Source organism: Prenolepis imparis, unplaced genomic scaffold (assembly GCF_030444845.1).
Source record: "Prenolepis imparis isolate NDT839.2.m4 unplaced genomic scaffold, iyPreImpa1.0 SCAF_10, whole genome shotgun sequence".
In the NCBI taxonomy this organism is placed as follows: Eukaryota; Metazoa; Arthropoda; class Insecta; order Hymenoptera; family Formicidae; genus Prenolepis; species Prenolepis imparis.
The window spans coordinates 17,096,999-17,119,700 of record NW_028141168.1 but is presented as its reverse complement, the minus strand read 5'-3'; the positions used below and the strand labels follow the sequence as shown (position 1 = coordinate 17,119,700).

The following is a 22,702-nucleotide window of genomic DNA, read 5'->3' as shown; positions in this document are numbered from 1 at the left end:
AAGTTCGTGCCCGATTTGAAGTTATTACCATCTATGCAAATCGGGCACGAACTTTTGCAATCATCCAATATATCTTTCACATAAAATATAAGTAATCTAGAGAAAAATGTAAAAGTCGTCGAAACAAAAATCTCGTTATTTATTTTGTTCTTAAAAATAGTTGTACATAGCTTATTTATGGAAAAATTGTTCTTATAAAACTTGCGAATTGGGAAAAATGCATGCTATCACGCTCACTGTATAATGTTTTCGCTCATTCTCTTTATAATTTTAATTGCTTTGCGCAATGTAAAGTTATGAAGAGAAACGCGTATATAGATCTAATAGTACTGTCGCTGTTGTTATTTATTCTTCATTACTGCTACAAGAAAAAGGTATGATAGTATATAAATTGAAACTTTCGCCTGACATTATAAGTACAGAATAGCCATAATCTCTATATAATTATTCAGGTATTTGTACTTTGTAACATAATGTTTCTTTTTATGTTGGAATGAATAATTTTCACATATCGCTTAATTGTGCTACAATACAGCATTTTTTAGATCGCGTGTCGAATAAAAAAAGTTAAATTTGTGTGTTTAATTACATGAGCCGATATAAATCTCAAGTATTATATAAACATTACATATTCTGCTATTAAACTATGGAAAAGGATAAGATTAGCATGATGATAAATATAAGAGCATTCGACAATAGCATTTTTGCTTCTATGTTAAAATTATTTTTCTTTTTTTCTAAGAAGGAAATTTAAATGCGTTACTAAGAGTATTATATAAATGCATTTTCCATGAGCAGAATGTTAATATATCGTACATACGACTTACAGATCTATTACATTTGTATAGCGTAAATATAGATTCTTAAATATATATATATATATATATATAATATGCGCATAAACATTGATCTACGATATATTCTCTATGAATAAGATTACAATAAACTTTTAAAAGTTGTTATAAAATATAACAATTAATACCTGCGTTAACGCCTATTTGTATCTCTTATGTTATAAGTATTGACCATTTTTTTTATAGTCATTTTGTATTATAATGTTTGGATACTCATTGGATATCTCATTTACTGTCCTTATGGAATGTAAAAATCGCACTGCCGCATCACATATCTGATATAAGATACAATCATTCTCTATACTATATATTAATTGTAAAATTGTTTGAGGTATAGGCCATATATTTTTAAAAGTTTAATGCCAATTTATGCGATTTAATGTGTATTCCGAGCTATTCAAGATCGAATGTGTATATATATGTGTATGTGTGTGTGTGTGTGTGTTGCGTGCATGTACATACTTTACAGATTAATATCTTTTCAAGGATGTCACTTGTATCTTACTTTTATCAGATTTAACATATTTCAAATACATTAATAAATTAATTGGCAGAGTGATCCAAAAACATTGTCGCGCGCGCATTTTTCTATTAAATTTTATTTCAAGTAAAATTATATTAGATCTGATTTCTTTAAAGAGTTTACCGAAAAATTTTCTTCAAATGAAAATAAGTGTAAAAAGATATAATCAACGTAACTACTTTATTAATTAAAAATTGTTTCAAATCAAAATTGTGCAATTTTGCTTTCAAATTTATTTAACAAATATATGATCAGATCTTTGCATAAAATACTAATTTCTAATCCAAATCAACCTCATTTCTCTTGTATTGATCGCTACAATTATCATTTCTCATAATAATGTGATAAATAAAATGTACAAAATAAAAATATATATAATTGCATTTAAGTACGATTTCCATATTTTACTTAATAATTCTAATATTATGTAATTGCTGCAAAGAGAAAAACTTGATTTTGTCAGTAATATATTAGTGTTAGTGCAATACAGAAGCGTATACAGAACGGTATTAGAAAAAAAAAGATATATATTTTATAAGCTATAAAGTTTGCATTATAAACGATTAAATTAACATCAAGATTCGATTGCTAAAAATTGAGATTTTATACATGTATTGTATAATGCCATATCATTGTTTTATATATGTATACTTCTATATATATACAAATATATATATATAATGCATGTGTGTATGTGTGTGTAAGATAAATTCCAATTCTCATAAAATTTCCAAAAGTTTCGATAAAACTTTCTTTCTTTCTTAAAAAATTTTCTTTTAAAAAAATAAATTTAAAATATGCATAACAAAATTATTAAAATATATAATAGAAAGATAAAGATGTAAAAAGATATAAAACATTTATGTAAATTATACATTTTGCAACATATAAATAATCTAATTAATATCAACTTTAATATATGATATTCTATATATATGTTAGCATGTCGTGCATCTTAATATTTCAACGATTATATCTATACCCATACATAAAACCATTTAAAAATACATAATTGAGATTCATACACAGAGGGTACAAATACCTAATAACTTTTCTTTAAATGTAATAATCTGAAATTATTAATAATAATCCATCACTGATATCAATCTACATAACTACATATATTATAAATAATTTCATAATTTAGCAATATAAAAATATATAAATTTAGAATATAAATAATATATACACAAAATTAAAAAATAAATATACTGAAATTTATGTAAAAAAAATATTCTATGTATGGGTTAGTTATATGCTCATTATTAATTTGTTATAAAAGCAAATAAAAGTTTTACTTTCTTCCCCTCCCCCTTCCTCCCGTTCCTCAATTTGTTGCATATTTAAGATTGCAAATTACAAGCTATATATTAATGCATAAAAATCAATTATACATTAGAAAGCAGATCAATAAAATATATAGTATATCAACAACTTTTTTGTTTCAAAATCAACTTTCTTAAACGTAATAAAGTGGACGAATAACTTTTGGCAATAACATTTAGAAAATCGGCATTTTTTTATAAATAAATCAATATTTATAAGAATAACAACAAGATGGGCCAAAAAAGAGAATTAAAAAAAATTTAGAAAAACATTTATAATAAAATAACATTACTCATTTAGAGTCGAGTAATAAAAATGTGTACATTGTTACAACATAGCTTGCATAGAGACACAATCTCAACAAATAAAATCTAAAGTACACATTTAAAAAGGAAGACCAAGTACTTCTCAATCAGTCGATATAAATATTTCATGAGTAATGCTACTGTCTATGTAGAGTATTTTTCGCTCATTTATATATATATATATATATATATATATATATATATATATATATATATATAATATATCGCGAATCAAAATTATTTTATGCTAAGAACGCAAGAATGTTAACGTTACGAAAGCTATTGTGAATGTTACATTTAAATATTAAGTATATTGAAAGAAATAACCAGATATTTCGAGTAATATAATAATAATAACTCTGAATATCGGATATCGAGCTCATTCTTTTATCCAAGTACGGAGAGAACGTAACATTCAGGATATTATACCGAAAAGAGTTGTACTAGTTTTCACATACTTTTACGGAATCAGGCACGAATAAACCGCCGTAGAGTAGCTCGAGCACATCGAACCCAGCCTTTGTGCAGTGACAAGGAAGTCGGTAATGTTTCAATGTCCAAAACAGACGAACAGTTCTGTCATGTTTCTTGATTACTATACGCCATCCAACGTGCATCGTCGCTTTCATGAGTCAAGTAGCGATAGCCAACTTTTTCCTCCAATTTCCTCAAATCGCACCACGTTTGGTAATCCTTTTATGTGGATAAGAAATAAAAATTTTAATAGCAATTAAAATAATTGAATTAAAAAAAAAAATAAATAAAAATAACTCGTGTGCGATAACGTATACTTACTTGTAACCATACATGCTGCAAACTTTTATCTACCGTATATCTTTTTCTCTGCTTAACTTGCAAAAGATTATTAATCAAGTCAATAGCTGAAAGACAGAAGCAATGAATATTATATAACAATTTAATATTTTTAGAAAAAAAAAATATATATATTTTTTAACAGATCTTGTTTCTTCTCTATACTGTCAAATAAATTATATTATATACTCGTCGCAAAGCAAAAATGACCGCAAAATAATAGTAAAAGAGTCAATTACCGTCATTTGAAATCTCCTTCCATGGAGCCGGCGGATACATAAAGGCGGCATTTTGAATCTGTTCGTTGATATCCTCTTCCTCGTTAAACGGGAATGTGCCGCTCAATGAGACGTAAATAATGACGCCGACGCTCCACATATCTAGGGAACGGTTGTAGCCTTTATTTCGTAAAACCTCTGGCGCCAGATACGCCGGTGTGCCGACGACGCTTCTTCGAAAGCTCTTCTCGCCAATTATTCGCGCAAACCCAAAATCGCATAGTTTTACTTGAGTAAAGTCTGCATCGCTGCTTAATAATACGTTTTCCGGCTTGAGGTCGCAGTGCACGATGTTCTTGCTATGGAGATGTTTTAACGCGACCAGAATTTGCGTTATCAGGAATTTGGTTATTCGTTCGCTGAGTCGTCCGCGTTCGGAACTCAAAATCATTTCCAACATGTCACCTTTCAGCTTCTCCATCACCACGAATATGCGTTCTGGCGTTTCGAACATACGTTCCAGATTCACTACACCGCTGTGCGACAAATTTTGCAGAATGGCTACTTCGTTTTTCAGTTGGGCCTCTTGCTTGGTGGGAAAACGCAATTTGTCGATAACCTTAATGGCAACCGCGCGACCGCTCTTGCGATGAACGCCCCCGTAAACTATGCCGAATTGTCCGGATCCTAAAACTTCATCCGGGAAGATTTGATACAATTGCGACATATCGGTGATACTTTCCTCGGGTTCGGTAGATTCTTCTTGATCTACAAATATAAAGCACATTTCTTCCTCCATCACAGAGTCTTTGATCGAAAAATAACATAATATATAATATCTTCAATATATATGCAAGTAATAAATTAATATAAAATATATAAAATATATTAAGCAACAAAAGAAAGAGACGCACTGAAAGTACTTGTACTATTACTTTGCACAGAATATTACGATAGCAAACCAAATATACATACTAGTTGATACAGTTACAGGCATAAGTGCTTGTCTAATAGTAGTTTCCCATGATCTAGCTATATGAGCTCCGATACCGCTTTCGGGAGGAGAGACTTGGCCGCAATTCTCTCCGTATGATGGATCTTCCCCGACATAATAATCGACATTGGCAGTTTTTAGTTCAAAGCAATGTATTATATCTATAATACAAAATAGGCACAATGTGTAAAAATATTAACTAAGAAAAGCTCATTGGGTTTGACACATACAATTTTAAAAAGAAAAAAAGCAAGAAAAAAATAAATAAAAAACAAGAACAACTTAAAATTTAGCAACTAAATTGCTTTGCAAACAAGAACATACATACGCGAACGAGGTATTTTAGCAGTTTCAATCGCTGAAATTTCAGATAATGGTATTTCCTTGTAATATTTAGAACCATTCTCGTTCTGGAATAGCGTTATAGACTTTGTGTCGAGCCGCCAATAATGTTTTTTTCTCTGAAATATTTATATCAATGATTGATTAACGAGACTCTTGGATACGGAGATTAAAGATATACGAGAGAGAGAGAGAGAGCAATATAGCTAATATGATATAGAAAAAAAATTACAATACATGTTATATATGTTAAATAGTTTATAATATTTTCGTCTATTTTGAATGAGTATTAATTTAAATAATAAATTGGAAAAGAGATGATTGTTACAGCATTTTTGTAGATACCTACAACTGGATCACGATTTGTGAAATGCACCATCCAACCCTCTTTTAATACTTTGGATCCTCGTTTTTTAGTATGTTTTACACTTTGTACTATCCGCATTAATGGAATGTTGTTACTCGGAGTAGAACTACAGCTGTTTTTTAAATACAAAAAGGAGGAGATAAAGATTATAAAAATATAATATAAATAGTGTTTCAAATGCATGCAGTGTTTTTAAATATACATATAGGTTTAAAATATAAAAATAAGATTTAAGATTTTTTAAGAACAAAACTGCATATTATATAATTGCATATAATATAATATTATACCTTGATGGTCGTGATTTTTGATTTTCATCATAAGCAACGCCGTCATTACTTTGTACATGATCCTGTAAATGCACAATTTTGTCATTAGCATTTTAAATCAGCCTTTTCAAAACTTCTATCCCAAGAAATTTCAATAAATAGAGAAAGATAACTTACTGTATAATCATCTGGAATCTTGGTCTCGTCACTCGTATACGATACATCTTGCGGCGGAGGTGATGATTCAGTGTCACTGTCAGCATCACCTTCTTCATTCCTAATATCACATTTAGTTTCTAGTTCACTGCTAACACCACTATCTGGATATTCACCTAGGTGCAAGCATTTTTTCAATCTATATTATACTGTACATAAAATTACAAGATATCTTTACCACCACAGAAAGCATATTATACCTATATTGTCTCGCAAGTTTTCTCCTGTACAGTCTTTAGGTATTTTATCCATACACTTTTTGTGCGTATTATATTGACAATCTTTACACTGCAGGCCTTGTTTAAATATACCCTTTAACAATTTTTTACAGTGCCCACACACAGTCGGACGTGTATATGTATGTACTACGAATGTATGCGGAATTTTTATTCGCGTTGCGAGTTCTCGCTCAACCCAAACAGGCCGTCCTCCTAATGACGGTGAAGCGGACTGTTTTGGTGCCATAATACTCGGTATTGCCTATAAGATGGTATATATTTATTTACACACACACATACACATACATACAGACAGACAGACACAAAGAATATCATAAATAAAAAGAATAAGAAAAATAATATCGATTGTATTTATTCGTTTTCTCAAAAATATACATAAAGTTAATGAAACCATAATAAAAAATGATATACTTTTCACTCATACCAATGTACTATTATTTTGGCTTGTGTTAGATGTGCTATTTGAACTGTGATTATCATCGGTAATGCTAGTCAGGCTGCTAGTGGAACCTTGACTCGGTGATCTTGGAACATTTAGCATAGCCGAACTACGTCGTCTTTGACTTGAATCTTGGGAACAATTATTTGGTACTTTAATGACACATCTCTTGTGATAATTCATACCACAACCTACAAATTTACATAAAATAAATTTTGTAATTATTAAATTACAGATGTTGCGAGATCGATATATAATATAGCTTGTATTATTTCAAGTATTTATCATATGTACCTTCACATTTGAGACCTTGTCGAACAAGCCCAAATAACATTTCGCCGCAAAAATCGCAGAATGTTGGAACTTTGTAGGAATGTACTGCTAAAGCATGAGGTCGAATAGGAATGTATTCACTTGGCACTTGTGCTAAAATATTAAAAACAAATATCGTTATAAAATAATATAAATTATATATAATTTGCACGTTGTGTGTCCACATGTGTGTATAAATAATCAAAACTTGAACATTATTGCAACTTGGAAAGTACTTACCAGTCAACACGATTTCAATTAGCGTTTCGTCAATTACTTCTGTAGCATTTGTAATAAGCTGTAAAACATTTGTAGAATTGTAATCGTGTTTGAATAAAATTAATCTTTCAAATAGATGATTTAAGCCGTGCTCTGGACACTTGGTGTTTATAAAATCACAGGCAAGGTCTTTCAAAGCCTTAAGAGTAAGTGTGCTACTGTTGACTGTGACTGTGTCACGTGTCAGACCAAACTGGAATAAAAATGTAACTTCTGTTCCCTCCATGATGTTTTGTGATTTTTTCCTGTAAAATATATTTATAAATGTGAAAATAATATATAATTATAAAATTGTTTAAATATTTTCCAATTTATTTTATTATAGTGCGTTAGATTTGAGAAATAATTCATCTTCTCTTTATTCTCAAATGTGAAAAAGAAAATTAATAGAAAAATCAATTGATAAAACATTGTGTACTTTGAGAAAAAAGTATAATCTTCGATAAAGATTTTTTTGAATCAAGCATTAACAGATGTATATAAGAAAAAAATATACACCTATACTACAAGAAAAATATGCAAATTGGGAGACAATTACGAATATGTGCAGCAATATATGCTAGAGTATAAATTAAAAAAATATAAATAAATCTCCAGTTTATTATACTATTTATGTGCAAACATAATCGAGTCACTTATTAGTCTGTTTCATAATGCCAAAGAAGTTTTATTAAAAAAAAAACAGTTGTGTCTATCAAAAGCAGTCTCTTATTTCCGATTTACGTTGGTCTTCTCTTATGCTAGGAAATTATTCATCGTTTTTCGAAAAGACGACCGAAAGACGGACGGACGAGAGAGAGAGAGAGAAAGAGAGAGAAAGAGAGAAAGAGAGAGAGAGAGAGAGAGAGAGAGAGAGAGAGAGAGAGAGAGAGAGAGAGAGAGAGAGAGAGAAAGAGAGCGAGCGAGAAGAGGAGCGAGATCTGACGGAGACAGGATATATAATCCTTTCACGGATTACGATCTAAAGTATCCTCGATGACGCGGCTTACCCGGCAAAAAGAAAATTCCACAATCGATCTGTATCTATATATTCGATACATCCTCGCGTAAATTGTTGCGGAAGAAAGCTAGAGAAATAGAGAGAAAACGGCGGGGAAGACGTCAGCGTCCCGTACAGCGATAAAATGGGCAACATCGTGAATTAGCCGATACACTCTTGCAGAGAGAATTGACTCTTTACATACTTCTTTGTGCGCCTCGGATGAGCTGGGACTCTGAGATGTCAGATGTGCGACGCGGCTGTTATCCTTCTTTTCAGGAGTCAGGAGCGCGGCGACATAATTGACAAAACGGTCGTGGTCGTGAATCAGCCAGCCAGCGGTGTCATACCTGTCATACCATAGTACACGCACGGCGTCAAGTCCATACCTGACACACATTCGCCGATGACATTTTACAGTTATCTCCAGGTAACCGACCTATCTTGACGTAAACCTTCCGTCCGCCTCCGCCAGTCAGCCGTTTAGGCTGTTCACTTTTCATTTCCGGTAACCAGCAGCGCTCCGAGAGCAATGAAGCTTCTGCGCCTGCGCATCGAACAGGCGGCGAAGCACCATCATATAAACTAGCCAATCAACCGTGAGCTCTTCTCGACAAGCTGCGAGTCGATTGGCTGTTGACGCCTTCTTTGTCCAGCTGTTAGTTGCTCCGTCTATGTATATGTCTGTGGTCTGTGGTTGATATGGCCCTTTGCCCTTCACCATTTTCACGGGTACACGTGTGCTGGATTGATCTTACTTATCAAAAGTGAAATTTTGGAAAAGTCACGATAATAATGAAATTTAAACTCGTTATTGACTCCATCTCTCCCGAGATAGGTATAATACATTTAATTAAGTTTTAAAATTTCTAATTTTAGAATAGAGAAAACAAAGAAGGCAGGTTAATGTATTATTGAATATTTACGTTTTTTCTTTCTTTTTTTTTTTTTCCGTTTTCCTCAGACTTCTATAATTTATTTTCATCGCTTCTTTTATTTACATTGCTTCAACATTATACACTTTTATTATTTTTAATTTTTTACTTTAGTTATTGTGTGTTTAAAACATTGTCGTGTATCTTGAAAAACTCGTCCCATATTTTGTAAAAAATAATAAAGTTCTTTTTTTCGACCATAATATACATTATTGTGATATTAAAGATGTAAAAATTGTAATGTACATTAATTATTTCAACTCTTTCATGTAGAGTTGCTGATAGTGACTGAGATAATTAATGCCGAGGATAGCAATAGTATAGATATAATATACGAAGAAAGATTGAAAGGAAGAGCTTGTTTACATGATAAAGATAATAAATTATTGGTAGAAGGAACTAATGAGATTAATCGATACTTGGCAAGGACAATAAATACTGCACTTTATGGTAAGAATATGCAAATATTTTTGTATACTCGGTTGTTGAAGCATGCACAGATCCACGTGTTAATGATAATGCTATTTCTTTTTAATAAAAATTTGTTACATCGAGCTAAGAGCTTAAAGTATATTTTGTTTAAAATTAATTTGTTATTTTATATTATATATCAGGCGGTACCTGTCCTCGTGAGAGAACTGAAGTTGATCATTGGATATCGTTTTCCATGCAAAGATTTGCTGATATATCAACGATAAAAGAGAATTTAAATTTTCTTAATAATATATTAGTAACACGTACATGGTTAGCCAACAAAAGATTAACATTGGCCGATGTATACTTATTTTGCACTTTGCTAAACCAAGAGTACATAAAACATTTTGGAGAAAGTTATGATAACATTACTAGATGGTATAAGCATATGCAATCGCTTCCTGCATTTAAAAACGCATTGCGCATAGTTGAAAACACAAAAAATTCTGCACCTTCTGAAGGAAAGAATATAATGCCTGAAAAGGAAAAATCTGTTATTAAGCAAACAAAAACGAAGAAACAGGAGGGTAAATTTATTGATTTACCTGGAGCTGAAATGGGCAAAGTAAAATATAATACAATTAATCACGTAAATTAATTTAATCTCTAAAAATTTTGTAATAACTTGACACTTATCTGTAGGTAGTGGTAAGATTTCCACCTGAAGCAAGTGGCTATCTTCACATTGGTCATGCCAAAGCAGCTCTCTTAAATCAATACTATGCCGAGATTTTTCAAGGAAAACTCATAATGAGATTCGATGATACAAATCCGGCGAAGGAAACTGTAGAATTTGAAGAAGCTATATTGCAAGATTTAGAGTGGTTAGAAATTAAAGCTTATAAATTTACACACACCTCAGATCACTTTGATCTATTAGAAGAATATTGTACCAAGCTAATCTCAGATGGAAAGGCATTTGTGGATAATACTCCGGCGTATATTATGAAGAAACACCGCGATAGACGATTGAAATCTGAAAATAGAGATAACTGTAAGTAATTATTTTGCGAAGAGAAGACTTCTTATCTTAATTCTCTGATAATGTCTCAAATGATCTTATTCTACTTTTCTAGCTGTTGAAAAAAATCTTGAAATGTGGCAAGAAATGAGAAAAGGTACTGCAAAAGGTATAGAATGTTGCGTTAGAGCAAAGATAGATTACGAGTCAACAAATGGATGCATGCGCGATCCAACAATTTATCGTTGCAAACGAGAACCCCATCCACGTACTGGAGACAAGTACAAGTATGTATATATATTTCTCGATTTTATTCAGCATACATTTATTATATCTCGTCTTTGGGAAGCTTGTTAGTGCAACATTGATTGTGCAATGGCAACAATTAAACATTAATTGCGAAAATAAAGATATATTGTACATTGTCTATGTTGAGTATATTAATTTTTTTCGTTTTCGGGTTATATAGCTTCACTTTTTAAATTATATATAATAATAAAATGTTTTAATGTTATCAATTGTCGAGATGGCTTTAAGAGATGTGTCACAAGTTAATTTATATTAATTTTACATTTATAGTCTATATATATATATATGTATATATTATTATAGTTTAATTATATATATGGTGATATTGTTTTTTTGTACACAAATTTACTAATAAGTTTTTACTAAATTTCTCAAAATTATTATTTCTACTAGAGTGTATCCTACTTATGATTTTGCCTGTCCAATCGTGGATGTTATTGAAGAAGTTACTCACACTTTACGTACAACGGAATATCACGACAGAGATGCTCAATTTTATTGGATACTCGATGCCTTGGGGCTGCGTCGTCCGCATATATGGGAATATTCACGTTTAAACATGACTTATACGGTATTGTCTAAACGGAAATTGACGTGGTTCGTAGACGAAAATATAGTCGACGGATGGGACGATCCGCGTTTTCCGACTGTGAGAGGTATTAAGAGACGAGGAATGACACGCGAAGGTTTAAAACAATTCATCATCGCGCAGGGTAGCTCTAAATCTGTAGTCTTCATGGAATGGGACAAGATATGGGCTTTCAACAAAAAAGTTATCGATCCCGTCGCGGTCAGGTATTTTAAATGCTATTAAAAAAAACCTGATATATCGTAATCATGTATTAGGAGATATAATTTTTTCAACATTTACTTACAATTTCAGATATACCGCATTGGATTACAATGAAAAGGTAACAGTTAATGTAATAAATGCTCATGAAGGGTGGTTGGATGTGCAAAATCATCCTAAAGATCCTTCCAAAGGTACCAAACGAGTGCGAATAAGTCCTAAAGTATTGATAGAAAGAGATGATGCCAAAGCATTAGTTGTGGGACAGAATGCAACCTTTATAAATTGGGGTAATTTAATGATAGAAAAGAAAAACTTGGACAAGTCTGGTAATATTGTAGAAGTAACGGCACGGTTAAATCTAATGGACAAAAATTACAAAAACACATTAAAGATTACATGGATAGCTGCACCATTGGACAAATCTGAAGCGATCAGTCTTGAACGTGAAATAGAGTCAAATCCAATACCATGTTATGCCGTTTATTTCAATCATATTATGAATAAACCAGTCTTGGAGAAAGATGATGATTTTAAAGATTTTGTCGCCAGGGATACAAGGGTAACAGTCACGAAGAATTTTATCTATGTACACAACGTGTGTTAATTTTGCCAACTTACATCATGAAATTTTTATTTATATAGAAAGAAGTTAAAATGTGGGGTGAAATAGGATTGGTATGTGTTAAGAAGGGAGAGATAATTCAACTTCAAAGAAAGGGCTTCTTTATTTGTGACGTTCCATATGCACCTAAAAGTTTGTATTCATTGCGCGAACAACCTGTTATATTGTTCCACATACCCGACGGACACGCGACAACGCCTTCTGCTGCTTCTACGTCTGCTGTATCACATAATCAACAGGTAAAATCAATACATATTCAACTTTTCTCTCTCGATCAATTAATATCTTATTATTTACAAGATGTATAATTTATAAGCACAAAACCAAAAAAAGATCACGCAAGTTGATATTTCTTTTGTAACTATAATTTAAATTCTTATTTAAAAGAATAATATTCTCTGTATATTTATGTTTTTTGTACATATATATATACCTAGTGTATTTATACATATATTAAAGATAATTTTTAATACAGTATATATAATTATATTGAAATTATAATATATTAACAAAATATTTTCTGCCTGCAACGGTGCTCCCAGATCACAGACTAGTTTAATGTTATTCATTTAAATAAATATAATTTCTCAATTTCAAAATAATTTAGTTCCAAAAAACAAAGCGTGAAATGTGAACGAAATTGAAACTAAATTAAAAATTATTTTAGAGAGATGTAGTGCAACACAAGATAGCAAAAATTGGAGAAAACAAGAAAGCATTGGCTCAGAATTCTGACATTAAATCTAAAGAGGTGAACTTCGCGCAGCAAGAAAACCTAAAATACTGTGAGCAAGATGTCAATAAGATGACTGACTTTTTATTTGTTATAATACTACATCAAGAGTTGAAAATGAGACGGATCAAGAGCGCTTATATTGAGATAACTAAGCAAGATTGGGAGGAAACTCAAATCATTTCTACTAATACCAGCAGCAGCAATACAAAGATCAAAGCAATATCGGAACAACTAAATAAACAAATAAGTAAAATACAAAATCTAATAAATTCGAAAGCCGACAAGAGCATTGTCGACAAGGAAATGAAAAATTTCCTGAGCTCGACAAATGACTATCAAAATGCCATTGAGCGAGAGGGAAAATTAACTGACATTACAGATGCTGATAGTAATACACAGACGAAGAAAATTTCACAAACGAAAGAAATATCTCAAAAAGTGCAAAGTCACTTGCGAGTTTTAGAGAGCATTATTGACCGAGAGACAACAAATCTTTCAAATTTGAAAGAAGAATATAAAATGGTAACCGGTGAGGATTGGAAATCACCTCTTACTGTAGTTGGCATTCCTACTAATAGTATAATACCGAGCAATAAAATGGTAAATATGGAAAAAACGATCAAGTTAGTGGAAAAACAAGACGAAATAGTACAAATTTTGAAAAGCTCGAAAGTCAAAAAGGATGTTATCGATCAAGAAATGAAATATCTCTCGTATTTGAAAGGCGAACTTACTACAATTTCTTGTGATATAACGAGCAAGGAAACTTCTAAAGGAATAGAAATATATGAAAAAATAAAAGAGCAGGGCGATAAAGTGCGAAGTTTAAAGAGCACGAAAGCCGACAAGAGTACCGTCGATCGAGAAGTGAAAATTCTTTTGAGCTTGAAAAACGATTATAAAAATGTAACTGGGCAAGATTGGAAACCATCTCAACTTACTACTGCTGCTAGTAGTGTCACAACGGGCAAGGAAACTTCCAAAGAAATAGAAATATCTGAAAAAGTAAAAGAGCAGGGCGCGAAAGTGCGAAATTTAAAGAGCTCGAAAGCCGACAAGAGCATCATCGATCAAGAGGTGAAAATTCTTTTAAACTTGAAAAACGATTTTAAAAATGTAACTGGGCAAGATTGGAAACCATCTCAACTTACTTTTGCTGCTAGTAGTGTCACAACGGGCAAGGAAACTTTGAAAGGGATAGAAATAGATGAAGAACTAAAGAAACAATACGATAAACTGCAAAATTTAATAAACTTGAAACTGACAAGAGCCGACAAGAGCATCGTCGATCAAGAAAAGAAAATTATTTTAAGCTTGAAAAACGATTATAAAAATGCAACTGGGCAAGAGTGGAAACCATCTCAACTTACTACAGCTGTTAGTAGTGCTACAACGAGCAAGGAAACTTCCAAAGGAATAGAAATAGATGAAGAAATAAAGAAACAAGGCGATAAAGTGCGAAATTTAAAGAGTTCGAAAGCCGACAAGAGCGTCATCGATCGAGAAGTGAAAATTCTCTTGAGCTTGAAAGACGATTATAAAAATGCAACTGGACAAGATTGGAAACCATCTCAACTTACTACAGCTGTTAGTAGTGCTACAACGAGCAAGGAAACTTCCAAAGGAATAGAAATAGATGAAGAAATAAAGAAACAAGGCGATAAAGTGCGAAATTTAAAGAGTTCGAAAGCCGACAAGAGCGTCATCGATCGAGAAGTGAAAATTCTCTTGAGCTTGAAAGACGATTATAAAAATGCAACTGGACAAGATTGGAAACCATCTCAACTTACTACAGCTGTTAGTAGTGCTACAACGAGCAAGGAAACTTCCAAAGGAATAGAAATAGATGAAGAAATAAAGAAACAAGGCGATAAAGTGCGAAATTTAAAGAGTTCGAAAGCCGACAAGAGCGTCATCGATCGAGAAGTGAAAATTCTCTTGAGCTTGAAAGACGATTATAAAAATGCAACTGGACAAGATTGGAAACCATCTCAACTTACTACAGCTGTTAGTAGTGCTACAACGAGCAAGGGAACTTCCAAAGGAATAGAAATATCTGGAAAAGTAAAACAGCAGGGCGCGAATGTGCGAAATTTAAAGAGCTCGAAAGTCGACAAGAGCATCATCGATCAAGAGGTGAAAATTCTTTTGAACTTGAAAGACGATTATAAAAATGCAATTGGACAAGATTGGAAACCATCTCAACTTATTACAGCTGTTAGTAGTGCTACAACGAGCAAGGAAACTTCCAAAGGAATAGAAATAGATGAAGAAATAAAGAAACAAGGCGATAAAGTGCGAAATTTAAAGAGTTTGAAAGCCGACAAGAGCGTCATCGATCGAGAAGTGAAAATTCTCTTGAGCTTGAAAAACGATTATAAAACTGCAACTGGTCAAGATTGGAAACCTGCTTCGAACTTGGAAGTAGAATCGAAAGAGAAAAAGGAGGATGCTCCTAAGTCTGGAAAAATGTTACAGAAGGAAATTGCGAAAAGCGCGACCAGTAAAGATGTAGACACAGGTAAAACGGGCACGAGATTAGGATTGGAAGCGAAAAAGGAAGAGAACTTCTTCGACTGGTACTCGCAAGTTATCACGAAGAGCGGAATGATCGAATATTACGACGTATCCGGATGTTACATTCTTCGTCCGTGGAGTTTTGCGATTTGGAAGATAATAAAAGAGTACATCGACAGGGAGATAACAACGCTCGGTGTTCAAGAATGCTACTTCCCGATTTTCGTTACTCGCGGTGTGTTGGAGAAGGAGAAGACGCATATAGCGGATTTCGCGCCGGAAGTCGCATGGGTGACAAAATGCGGCGAATCGGATTTGGCAGAGCCTATAGCTATACGACCGACTTCGGAAACTGTCATGTATCCAGCTTACGCCAAATGGTTGAGGTCGGATACCGAGTTACCACTCAGGCTCAATCAATGGAACAACGTTGTGGTACGATTATCGTTACAATGTCGTAACAATATTTCATTCTAGATATGACTTTGCGTACAAATTGTTTTATTTTCACAGAGATGGGAATTTAAAGACCCCAAACCTTTCTTACGCACCAGAGAATTTTTGTGGCAAGAGGGCCACACCGCGTTTGCTACCAAGGCGGAAGCGGAGGAGGAAGTGTTGATCATCTTAGACGTGTACGCCAAAGTCTATGAGGATTTATTGGCGGTTCCCGTTATCAAAGGTCGCAAAACTGAAAAAGAGAAATTTGCGGGAGGCGATTACACGACTACCGTGGAGGCGTTTATTTCGACCAGCGGTCGCGCGGTACAGGGAGCAACGAGTCATCATTTGGGGCAAAACTTTTCCAAGATGTTCAGTATTCAAGTGGAAGGTGTGGAAGGAGACGAAAAGACATTCATCTATCAGAATTCGTGGGGTTTAACTACACGAACGATCGGAGTCATGATAATGGTAAGATTATTATTGTTGTATATATATATATATATATATATATATATATATATATATATATTATTGTTATATGTACGAATAAACACATGGTTTATTCTTTGTACATAGTTGTGTGTGTGTGTGTGTGTACGCGAATAATTTGTTTTATATTTATTCACAGGTACACGGAGACGATAAAGGTTTAGTGTTACCACCGCGTGTAGCATCTATACAGGGCATTGTTATTCCTTGCGGCGTAACTGCGAACATGTCTACGGCAGAGAAAGATTTACTTCAAAGCGAATGCGTCAAGTTGGTCGATGAATTGAGTACAGATGGCAAATTTAGAGTGAAAGGCGATTTTAGAAATAATCGAACGCCCGGATGGAAGTTTAACCATTGGGAACTAAAAGGCGTACCCGTGAGAATAGAATTAGGTCCTAAAGATCTGGAGAAGAATCAAGTAACATTTGTACGAAGGGATAACTTGCAAAAAACAACTGTCGAGAGAAACATGGTGGTTACAGCATTAGATTGCTTATTGAAAGATATACAAACGCAGTTGTTTTACAGGTAAATATCGTTGAAAGTTGTTTTAAGCAACAGTGCGTTTTCTATAATACTTGAGTTGATAACTTATGGTTTTTACTATTTTATAGAGCAAAAGAGAATCTCACCGCGCACATCAAGCAAGTAGAAAATTGGAGCGATTTCGGTACCGAGCTGAATAAAAAGAATTTATTACTGTCACCGTTTTGCGGCGAGTCGACGTGTGAAGATAACATTAAGGCGGATAGCGCGAGGTAATCATTTTTTCTGTGTAACAAAAAAAAGCATTTTTTACGCGCTTATAAATTTACAAATTATTTACAGTTATTTTAAACGCCATACACATCAATTATTTATAGATCGCAAAAATTTTCCTTTATTAATAATTTGAAGTTCAAAATTTGTTCAAATTTGAATATCAAAAAATCAACAAGGAGATATATCTATAGAAAATTAATATTTTTGTTAACAAAAAACCTTTTCTTTTTTTCACTCAATTTAAATGTTTGATTCAAACATTTACGAATAATTACAGGGAGGATAGCGGTGATGAACTTGGAGCGTTATCAATGGGCGCCAAAAGTCTTTGTATACCATTTGAGCAGCCGAAATTGACAAAATCACTGGATGAACTAAAGTGTATTCATCATAGTTGCAAAAACAAAGCAAAGTTTTATACACTTTTCGGGCGCAGCTACTAAAACATAGATAAAAGTAAAGCTTATTTATATAATCATAAATTTTATAATTTTGTTGAAATGGACTCTTTGATGTGTGAGTAAAATTATAAATTTTATTATATATAATTAAAAACTCTAAAGAATCATAAATATTTTCATCCAATTTTTGAAACATTTAGGATACATTTGTAATGCATGCAAATTTTTTAAATATATTATACATATGCGTATATATATTTTATTTTTAATATTTTTGTTATCCATTTATCTATCATTGTCAGCTCATCCTTTTTCCTTTATTTCTTATTTAAAAAATTCATTCTTTTATATAAAATGTAGATACAAAATTAATCTTCGGCCTTAAAAATATTTTAATTTTTAAAAAGTAAATCTAGTATAGAGATAGAGTATAATTATAAAATTATTAACTATAGATAATGTATATGTAACGCGTGATAAATTCATACAGAATATGAATACACGAATGTATTTATATTATATTCGTGTAGCGAGAGAAGCTATCTGTGATTGCATCGGATCGATCTAGCATGTTGCGCGATTGTTCTCATTGTTCCAAGTATAATGGCTGCGCTCGAATGAAACGCGGATCTTTACCTTCCTCCCGTCTCACACCAAGCGCAAGCTGGTCTCGGGCTTGTCCAAAATTCTAGTGCTCTCAACCGCCTTTCTTTCTCTCTCTCAAATGACCGAACGGATCCGCTTTGTTGTCGGACGCATCGATGTAGCAGCGAGAAGATACCGCTCAAGGGTGCTCGGTGGTGCCGCTTCAGGACAGAAATCGCGTCAACGAAACCTGCTACTGCCAGCTGCTGAAGAAGAGTAGCGCGCGACCAAACGAATAATAGAGCTTAGCAAAAGAAATTCTCTTGGTGAAGTGTCTCCTGTGGATATATAATACACGCAGGAAGACGCTCGATCGACTGTCCATCCTCGAGAGACCAGTGGAAAGGTCAGTGATGAAGGGTCGATGAAGAATCACCTGGCATGGCCACGCGACTCAGCACCCGAAACTCGGAGGTGAATGCTCTCGAGCAGCGGGGTTATCTCATCGGCAAAAAAATCGGACAGGTGATTCATTCCTCTCTATATTCGTCGTCTGTTTGTAATTTAATTTTGCGCGCTCTCTCCTGTCCATTTTCGCGGCAACATTTTTTTGAAGCAAACATCTTTTATATCTTTCAGCTGTGGTTTAGGCATACGACCAAAAAATTAATTTCTTACTTACCATTAGGATTAATGAACGAATGATGTTTTCAGGGCTGTTACGCAACCGTCCATCTGGCAGAGTATATCGATGGAACGAATTCCAAGAAGATGCGTCTGGCTTGTAAGATCTTCGACAAAGAGAAGGCGCCGGACGACTTCTTGAACAAGTTCTTCCCCCGCGAACTCGAGATTTTAACAAAGATAGAAAATCCGCATATTATTCAAGTAAGACAATAGGAATGCGCTTTAGTTTTCCGTTCGATTGGCGAAGAAAGAACAATCTAACAAAAAAGTCGAAAAAAGTCGTTTATTGAGCGAATAACTTGAATCGAATTTTTGAATAAGCAGTGCCATTTTAAAGAATTCGCTTTAGCTTCTTTAGTCTCTGTTTTGATTACGTTTCGGCCAATTCTGCCTATACATCTGGCTATATCGAATCGCGTCGGATGCAGGTGCACAGTATCCTGCAGCGTGGCCCGCGCGTCTTCATCTTCATGCGCTACGCCGATAATGGCGATCTGCTGGATTTTGTGATAAGCAACGGTAGAGTGCCGGAACAACAGTCGCGGCTGTGGTTTCGTCAGATGGCATCCGGCTTGCACTATCTACACGGCAAGAACATTGCCCATCGCGATCTCAAGTGCGAGAACATCCTGCTCTCGCGCAAGTTCAACGTGAAACTGGCAGACTTCGGTTTCGCCAGATTCTGCGTAGACCACGAGGGCAGGCGGGTCCTCAGTCAGACTTACTGCGGCTCGGCCGCCTACGCCGCGCCGGAGATCGTCGCCGGTATCCCGTATAATCCGAAATTGGCGGACGTGTGGTCGCTCGGTATCATCCTCTTCATCATGCTGAATGGCAGGATGCCGTTCGACGACGAGAATCTACGGAAACTTCTCAAGGATCAAATGTCGCGCAACTGGGTGTTCAGATCGCGCGTCCGCGATACCGTGTCCATGCTGGCCAAGAACATGGTCCGGCAAATCCTCGAGCCAGACATCACCCTCAGGCTGACTCTCGAGAGAGTGCTAGGTCACGAGTGGATGAGAGCGAGGAAGGAGGGAACCAACTCACTCGCCGGAAGGCTTGTCCATTCAGCGCCGCCGAGTCATACTCCGGTTGCAACAACATTATTCTCGTTATCACATTTCAGACTCTCTACAATCAGAAGCGAAAGCGAAAGAAGTGAAATTTTTCCTATATGTCGCGATAAATTTGTTTCTTCACTTACGTCCGATAGTTCAGATTGCTAAAATATTCGAAAATCTCTTTTTTTTTGTAAATTTATTTATAATTCAATCTATATGTGTGTTTGAAATTTCTAACAGAAATTTATATTATCTTATACAACATTTTATGTTATAATTTACGAATCGAGAAACTCATCTTTGATACATTCATAAATCTATTCTGTCTGATAAGAACTACAAAAGTGCAAGGAAAATTTTCACACGATTTTTCGCTTTATTGTATCTAATATGAGAAAAATTGGGTATTTTGACATTTAATTAGTAAAATAAAAGATCTTATTTGTTCGAAAATTTGATATATGAAAAATTTCGTAGAAATTACTCTATCGTATAAAGCTCTAAAGATTACTCTAATTTATTGTCTCGAATGCGTAATTATCGTTATTATTATTTACGAATCAGAGAAATATAATGATGTATTTTTTTAAACTCTGTGTAAGAATTATTTTAAAATGAGCATAATGATTTGTCGCCTATGTAATTAGATGTGCGGAGGTGGTAATCTGAGCGGGTCAGGTGCAAGAACCGAGAATGTACCTGTCACAGCGAGGGCACACTCTTTGAGAAAAGATTCAGAAAATCAGAATCAGCCGTCCTCAAAGACGATAAATATCTCGGGAAAAGTGCAACTGCCTATCACCGTTGGATAAGACAAAGATTTGTGAACATTTCAAGACAATACACAATTAGAAAAACAAGAGATTATACAAGCTAATAATTTCTCAAATTTAAACCATTTTTTAAGATATTTACACGAGTCTTTATACTAGTATTTTTTTCAATTTCCTATTGATTACAGTCAACGCACATGTGCAAACTTACATGGATGTTGATAATGTATTATGTTACTTAATAAAAACAAAATTTATTATTTTATAATTTGACGTAAGTTCTTATCTGAATAAAGTATGAGGAAAATTTATCGCGCATTAAATGTTATTCGATATAATTTATTTGCTATTTAATATCTACACAAATCGCAGCAAAATGAATGCTGAACTATGTGTGTGTGTGTGTGTGTGTGTGTGTGTGTATATATATGTTGTATAATTTACAGCACGATGGAGAATAAAAATTGAAAAATCTGCCAAATGTATTAATAATAATATAATGGGTTTATTATACAATTACTCTCTATTAATATACAAAACTATATAATCTTTTTTTTGTTACATATACATATATAACGCATTATCTCTTATTAATGTAATGTATATAACGATGTAAGTGACATATAGTTTTCTATATCTAATTTACATTAAAATAACAAATAATTTATACACACACGATTTCTTGCTTGCGTTGTGAAGTCGAACTCTCGTTCGATGTAGCACCTTGACATTAAAAAGAACACGAACACACGCATTATAAGAAAGAGAGAGAAAGGATTATAATCGTCCTTTTAAGTATTATATGCGATATATAAGGAACCTACTAACTGAAAACAATTTTTTGATTAAATAAAAATTGACACATTTCTTTGTTGTGCGAAGTGTTATCATGTTTCGCAGGTTTTCTCACTTATGCGTGTTAAATTCATCCAATACTTCTTATATTCATTCACAATGGCAGATTTTTCACGAGTAGAAAAGTTTTGTATAAAAGTATAATTTGTCTTTGTCAAAATAGAGTTTTGCAGACTATTTGTTGCATAAAACCATTTATAAATATATATATATAAAAAAAGATTCTCTCTTTTTTTAAAGAAGACTATGATTTCAATAATTATTAATATATGATATATTATTTTATAAAATTAAGATGCTTCGATCAAGGGGGCAGTAAACAAACTTTGAAGTAGCCTCCCGTCAAATAAAAATAGCTATAATCTCTTAAAACTCTTTCGTTTGCGCGTAGGGAATACAATGTTCTATTTACAGCATATAGCGTTAAAATGTGATATATAACTACGATCAGATTTAAATATTTTTACAAATGTCAGACAGCGTGCAGACGTTGAACAGAACGCGACGCATGTAGATAAACCGGCAAAACGTATTGTATTATCGTTTTTTAGAATATGTTAAAACCTATTATAATTTTTTCTCTCACATACATTAGATTAAACCCATCCACCGGTCAGTTTGTGGAACATCTCCTCATTCAACGTCTGATTCGCTTCCTTCGAGCGCATCGACAAGAAGATATAGCCTCCTATAAATTCGTGAACGACTTTGCAGTCTGCCGATTGGCATTCGAAAATTATATTCTCTTCCTCGAATTGCACCATCATGTGCTTTACTTCCCAGTTAACATTCCACGCCTGTGAAACAGAAATAATCA

The 22,702-nt window shown here is 33.5% G+C and overlaps 4 protein-coding genes across 6 annotated transcripts in view; 2 read left to right on the top strand and 2 right to left on the bottom strand.

Annotated features, from left to right (window-relative positions):
* Positions 1-109: 109 nt before the first annotated feature.
* Positions 110-8,961, bottom strand: Pkd (serine/threonine-protein kinase D3). 3 transcript variants are annotated; one of them, XM_083048016.1, is made up of 13 exons: positions 8,681-8,961; positions 7,458-7,741; positions 7,200-7,331; positions 6,891-7,096; positions 6,428-6,707; positions 6,189-6,343; positions 6,033-6,094; positions 5,725-5,854; positions 5,362-5,494; positions 5,015-5,194; positions 4,061-4,807; positions 3,804-3,889; positions 110-3,701 (listed from the first exon to the last, which is right to left on the bottom strand). In XM_083048016.1, exons 2-13 carry the CDS (start codon positions 7,720-7,722, stop codon positions 3,588-3,590), a joined length of 2,490 nt encoding a protein of 829 aa, XP_082904142.1. In that variant the 5' UTR covers positions 7,723-7,741; positions 8,681-8,961; the 3' UTR covers positions 110-3,587. The 3 variants fall into 3 exon arrangements, with proteins under 3 accessions (XP_082904142.1, XP_082904141.1, XP_082904144.1); XM_083048015.1 differs by lacking the exon at positions 8,681-8,961 and adding an exon at positions 8,486-8,670; XM_083048018.1 differs by lacking the exons at positions 5,015-5,194; positions 8,681-8,961 and adding an exon at positions 8,486-8,670.
* Positions 8,962-9,159: 198 nt separating this feature from the next.
* Positions 9,160-18,115, top strand: Gluprors (Glutamyl-prolyl-tRNA synthetase). The gene is made up of 13 exons (XM_083048010.1): positions 9,160-9,313; positions 9,684-9,860; positions 10,025-10,449; positions 10,527-10,878; positions 10,961-11,132; positions 11,548-11,949; positions 12,038-12,506; positions 12,590-12,808; positions 13,237-16,257; positions 16,336-16,734; positions 16,895-17,286; positions 17,373-17,516; positions 17,798-18,115. The coding sequence occupies exons 1-13, from the start codon at positions 9,271-9,273 to the stop codon at positions 17,961-17,963; spliced, it is 6,381 nt and encodes a 2,126-aa protein (XP_082904136.1). The 5' UTR covers positions 9,160-9,270; the 3' UTR covers positions 17,964-18,115.
* An 83-nt stretch (positions 18,116-18,198) lies between these two features.
* Tssk (Testis-specific serine/threonine kinase) lies at positions 18,199-21,521 on the top strand. Its single transcript, XM_083048022.1, has 4 exons — positions 18,199-19,031; positions 19,221-19,394; positions 19,622-20,287; positions 20,905-21,521. Exons 1-4 carry the CDS (start codon positions 18,948-18,950, stop codon positions 21,067-21,069), a joined length of 1,089 nt encoding a protein of 362 aa, XP_082904148.1. The 5' UTR covers positions 18,199-18,947; the 3' UTR covers positions 21,070-21,521.
* LOC145941745 (unc-112-related protein) overlaps positions 21,516-22,702 on the bottom strand; it is a 38,442-nt gene continuing 37,255 nt past the window's right edge. The window contains exon 8 of the mRNA XM_083048019.1: positions 21,516-22,682. Within this exon, the coding sequence (XP_082904145.1) occupies positions 22,482-22,682 (201 nt within the window). The 3' untranslated portion in view covers positions 21,516-22,481. The remainder of the gene's footprint in view (positions 22,683-22,702) is intronic.

Bases quoted from the DNA above. Each gene is read 5' to 3' on its own strand.
- Pkd (XM_083048015.1), bottom strand. From the start codon at position 8,631: ATGTTGCCCATTTTATCGCTGTACGGGACGCTGACGTCTTCCCCGCCG. The intron at 7,332-7,457 runs GTAAGTACTTTC...TTAATATTTTAG, and splicing joins AATTGAAATCGTGTTGACTG to CACAAGTGCCAAGTGAATAC. The intron at 4,808-5,014 runs GTATGTATATTT...TTATATTTGTAG, and splicing joins GCCTGTAACTGTATCAACTA to ATCAAGAAGAATCTACCGAA.
- Gluprors (XM_083048010.1), top strand. From the start codon at position 9,271: ATGAAATTTAAACTCGTTATTGACTCCATCTCTCCCGAGATAG. The intron at 10,450-10,526 runs GTAAAATATAAT...ACTTATCTGTAG, and splicing joins CTGGAGCTGAAATGGGCAAA to GTAGTGGTAAGATTTCCACC. The intron at 12,809-13,236 runs GTAAAATCAATA...AAATTATTTTAG, and splicing joins CTGTATCACATAATCAACAG to AGAGATGTAGTGCAACACAA.
- Tssk (XM_083048022.1), top strand. From the start codon at position 18,948: ATGGCCACGCGACTCAGCACCCGAAACTCGGAGGTGAATGCTCTCGAG. The intron at 19,032-19,220 runs GTGATTCATTCC...TGATGTTTTCAG, and splicing joins TCGGCAAAAAAATCGGACAG to GGCTGTTACGCAACCGTCCA. The intron at 19,395-19,621 runs GTAAGACAATAG...CGTCGGATGCAG, and splicing joins AAAATCCGCATATTATTCAA to GTGCACAGTATCCTGCAGCG.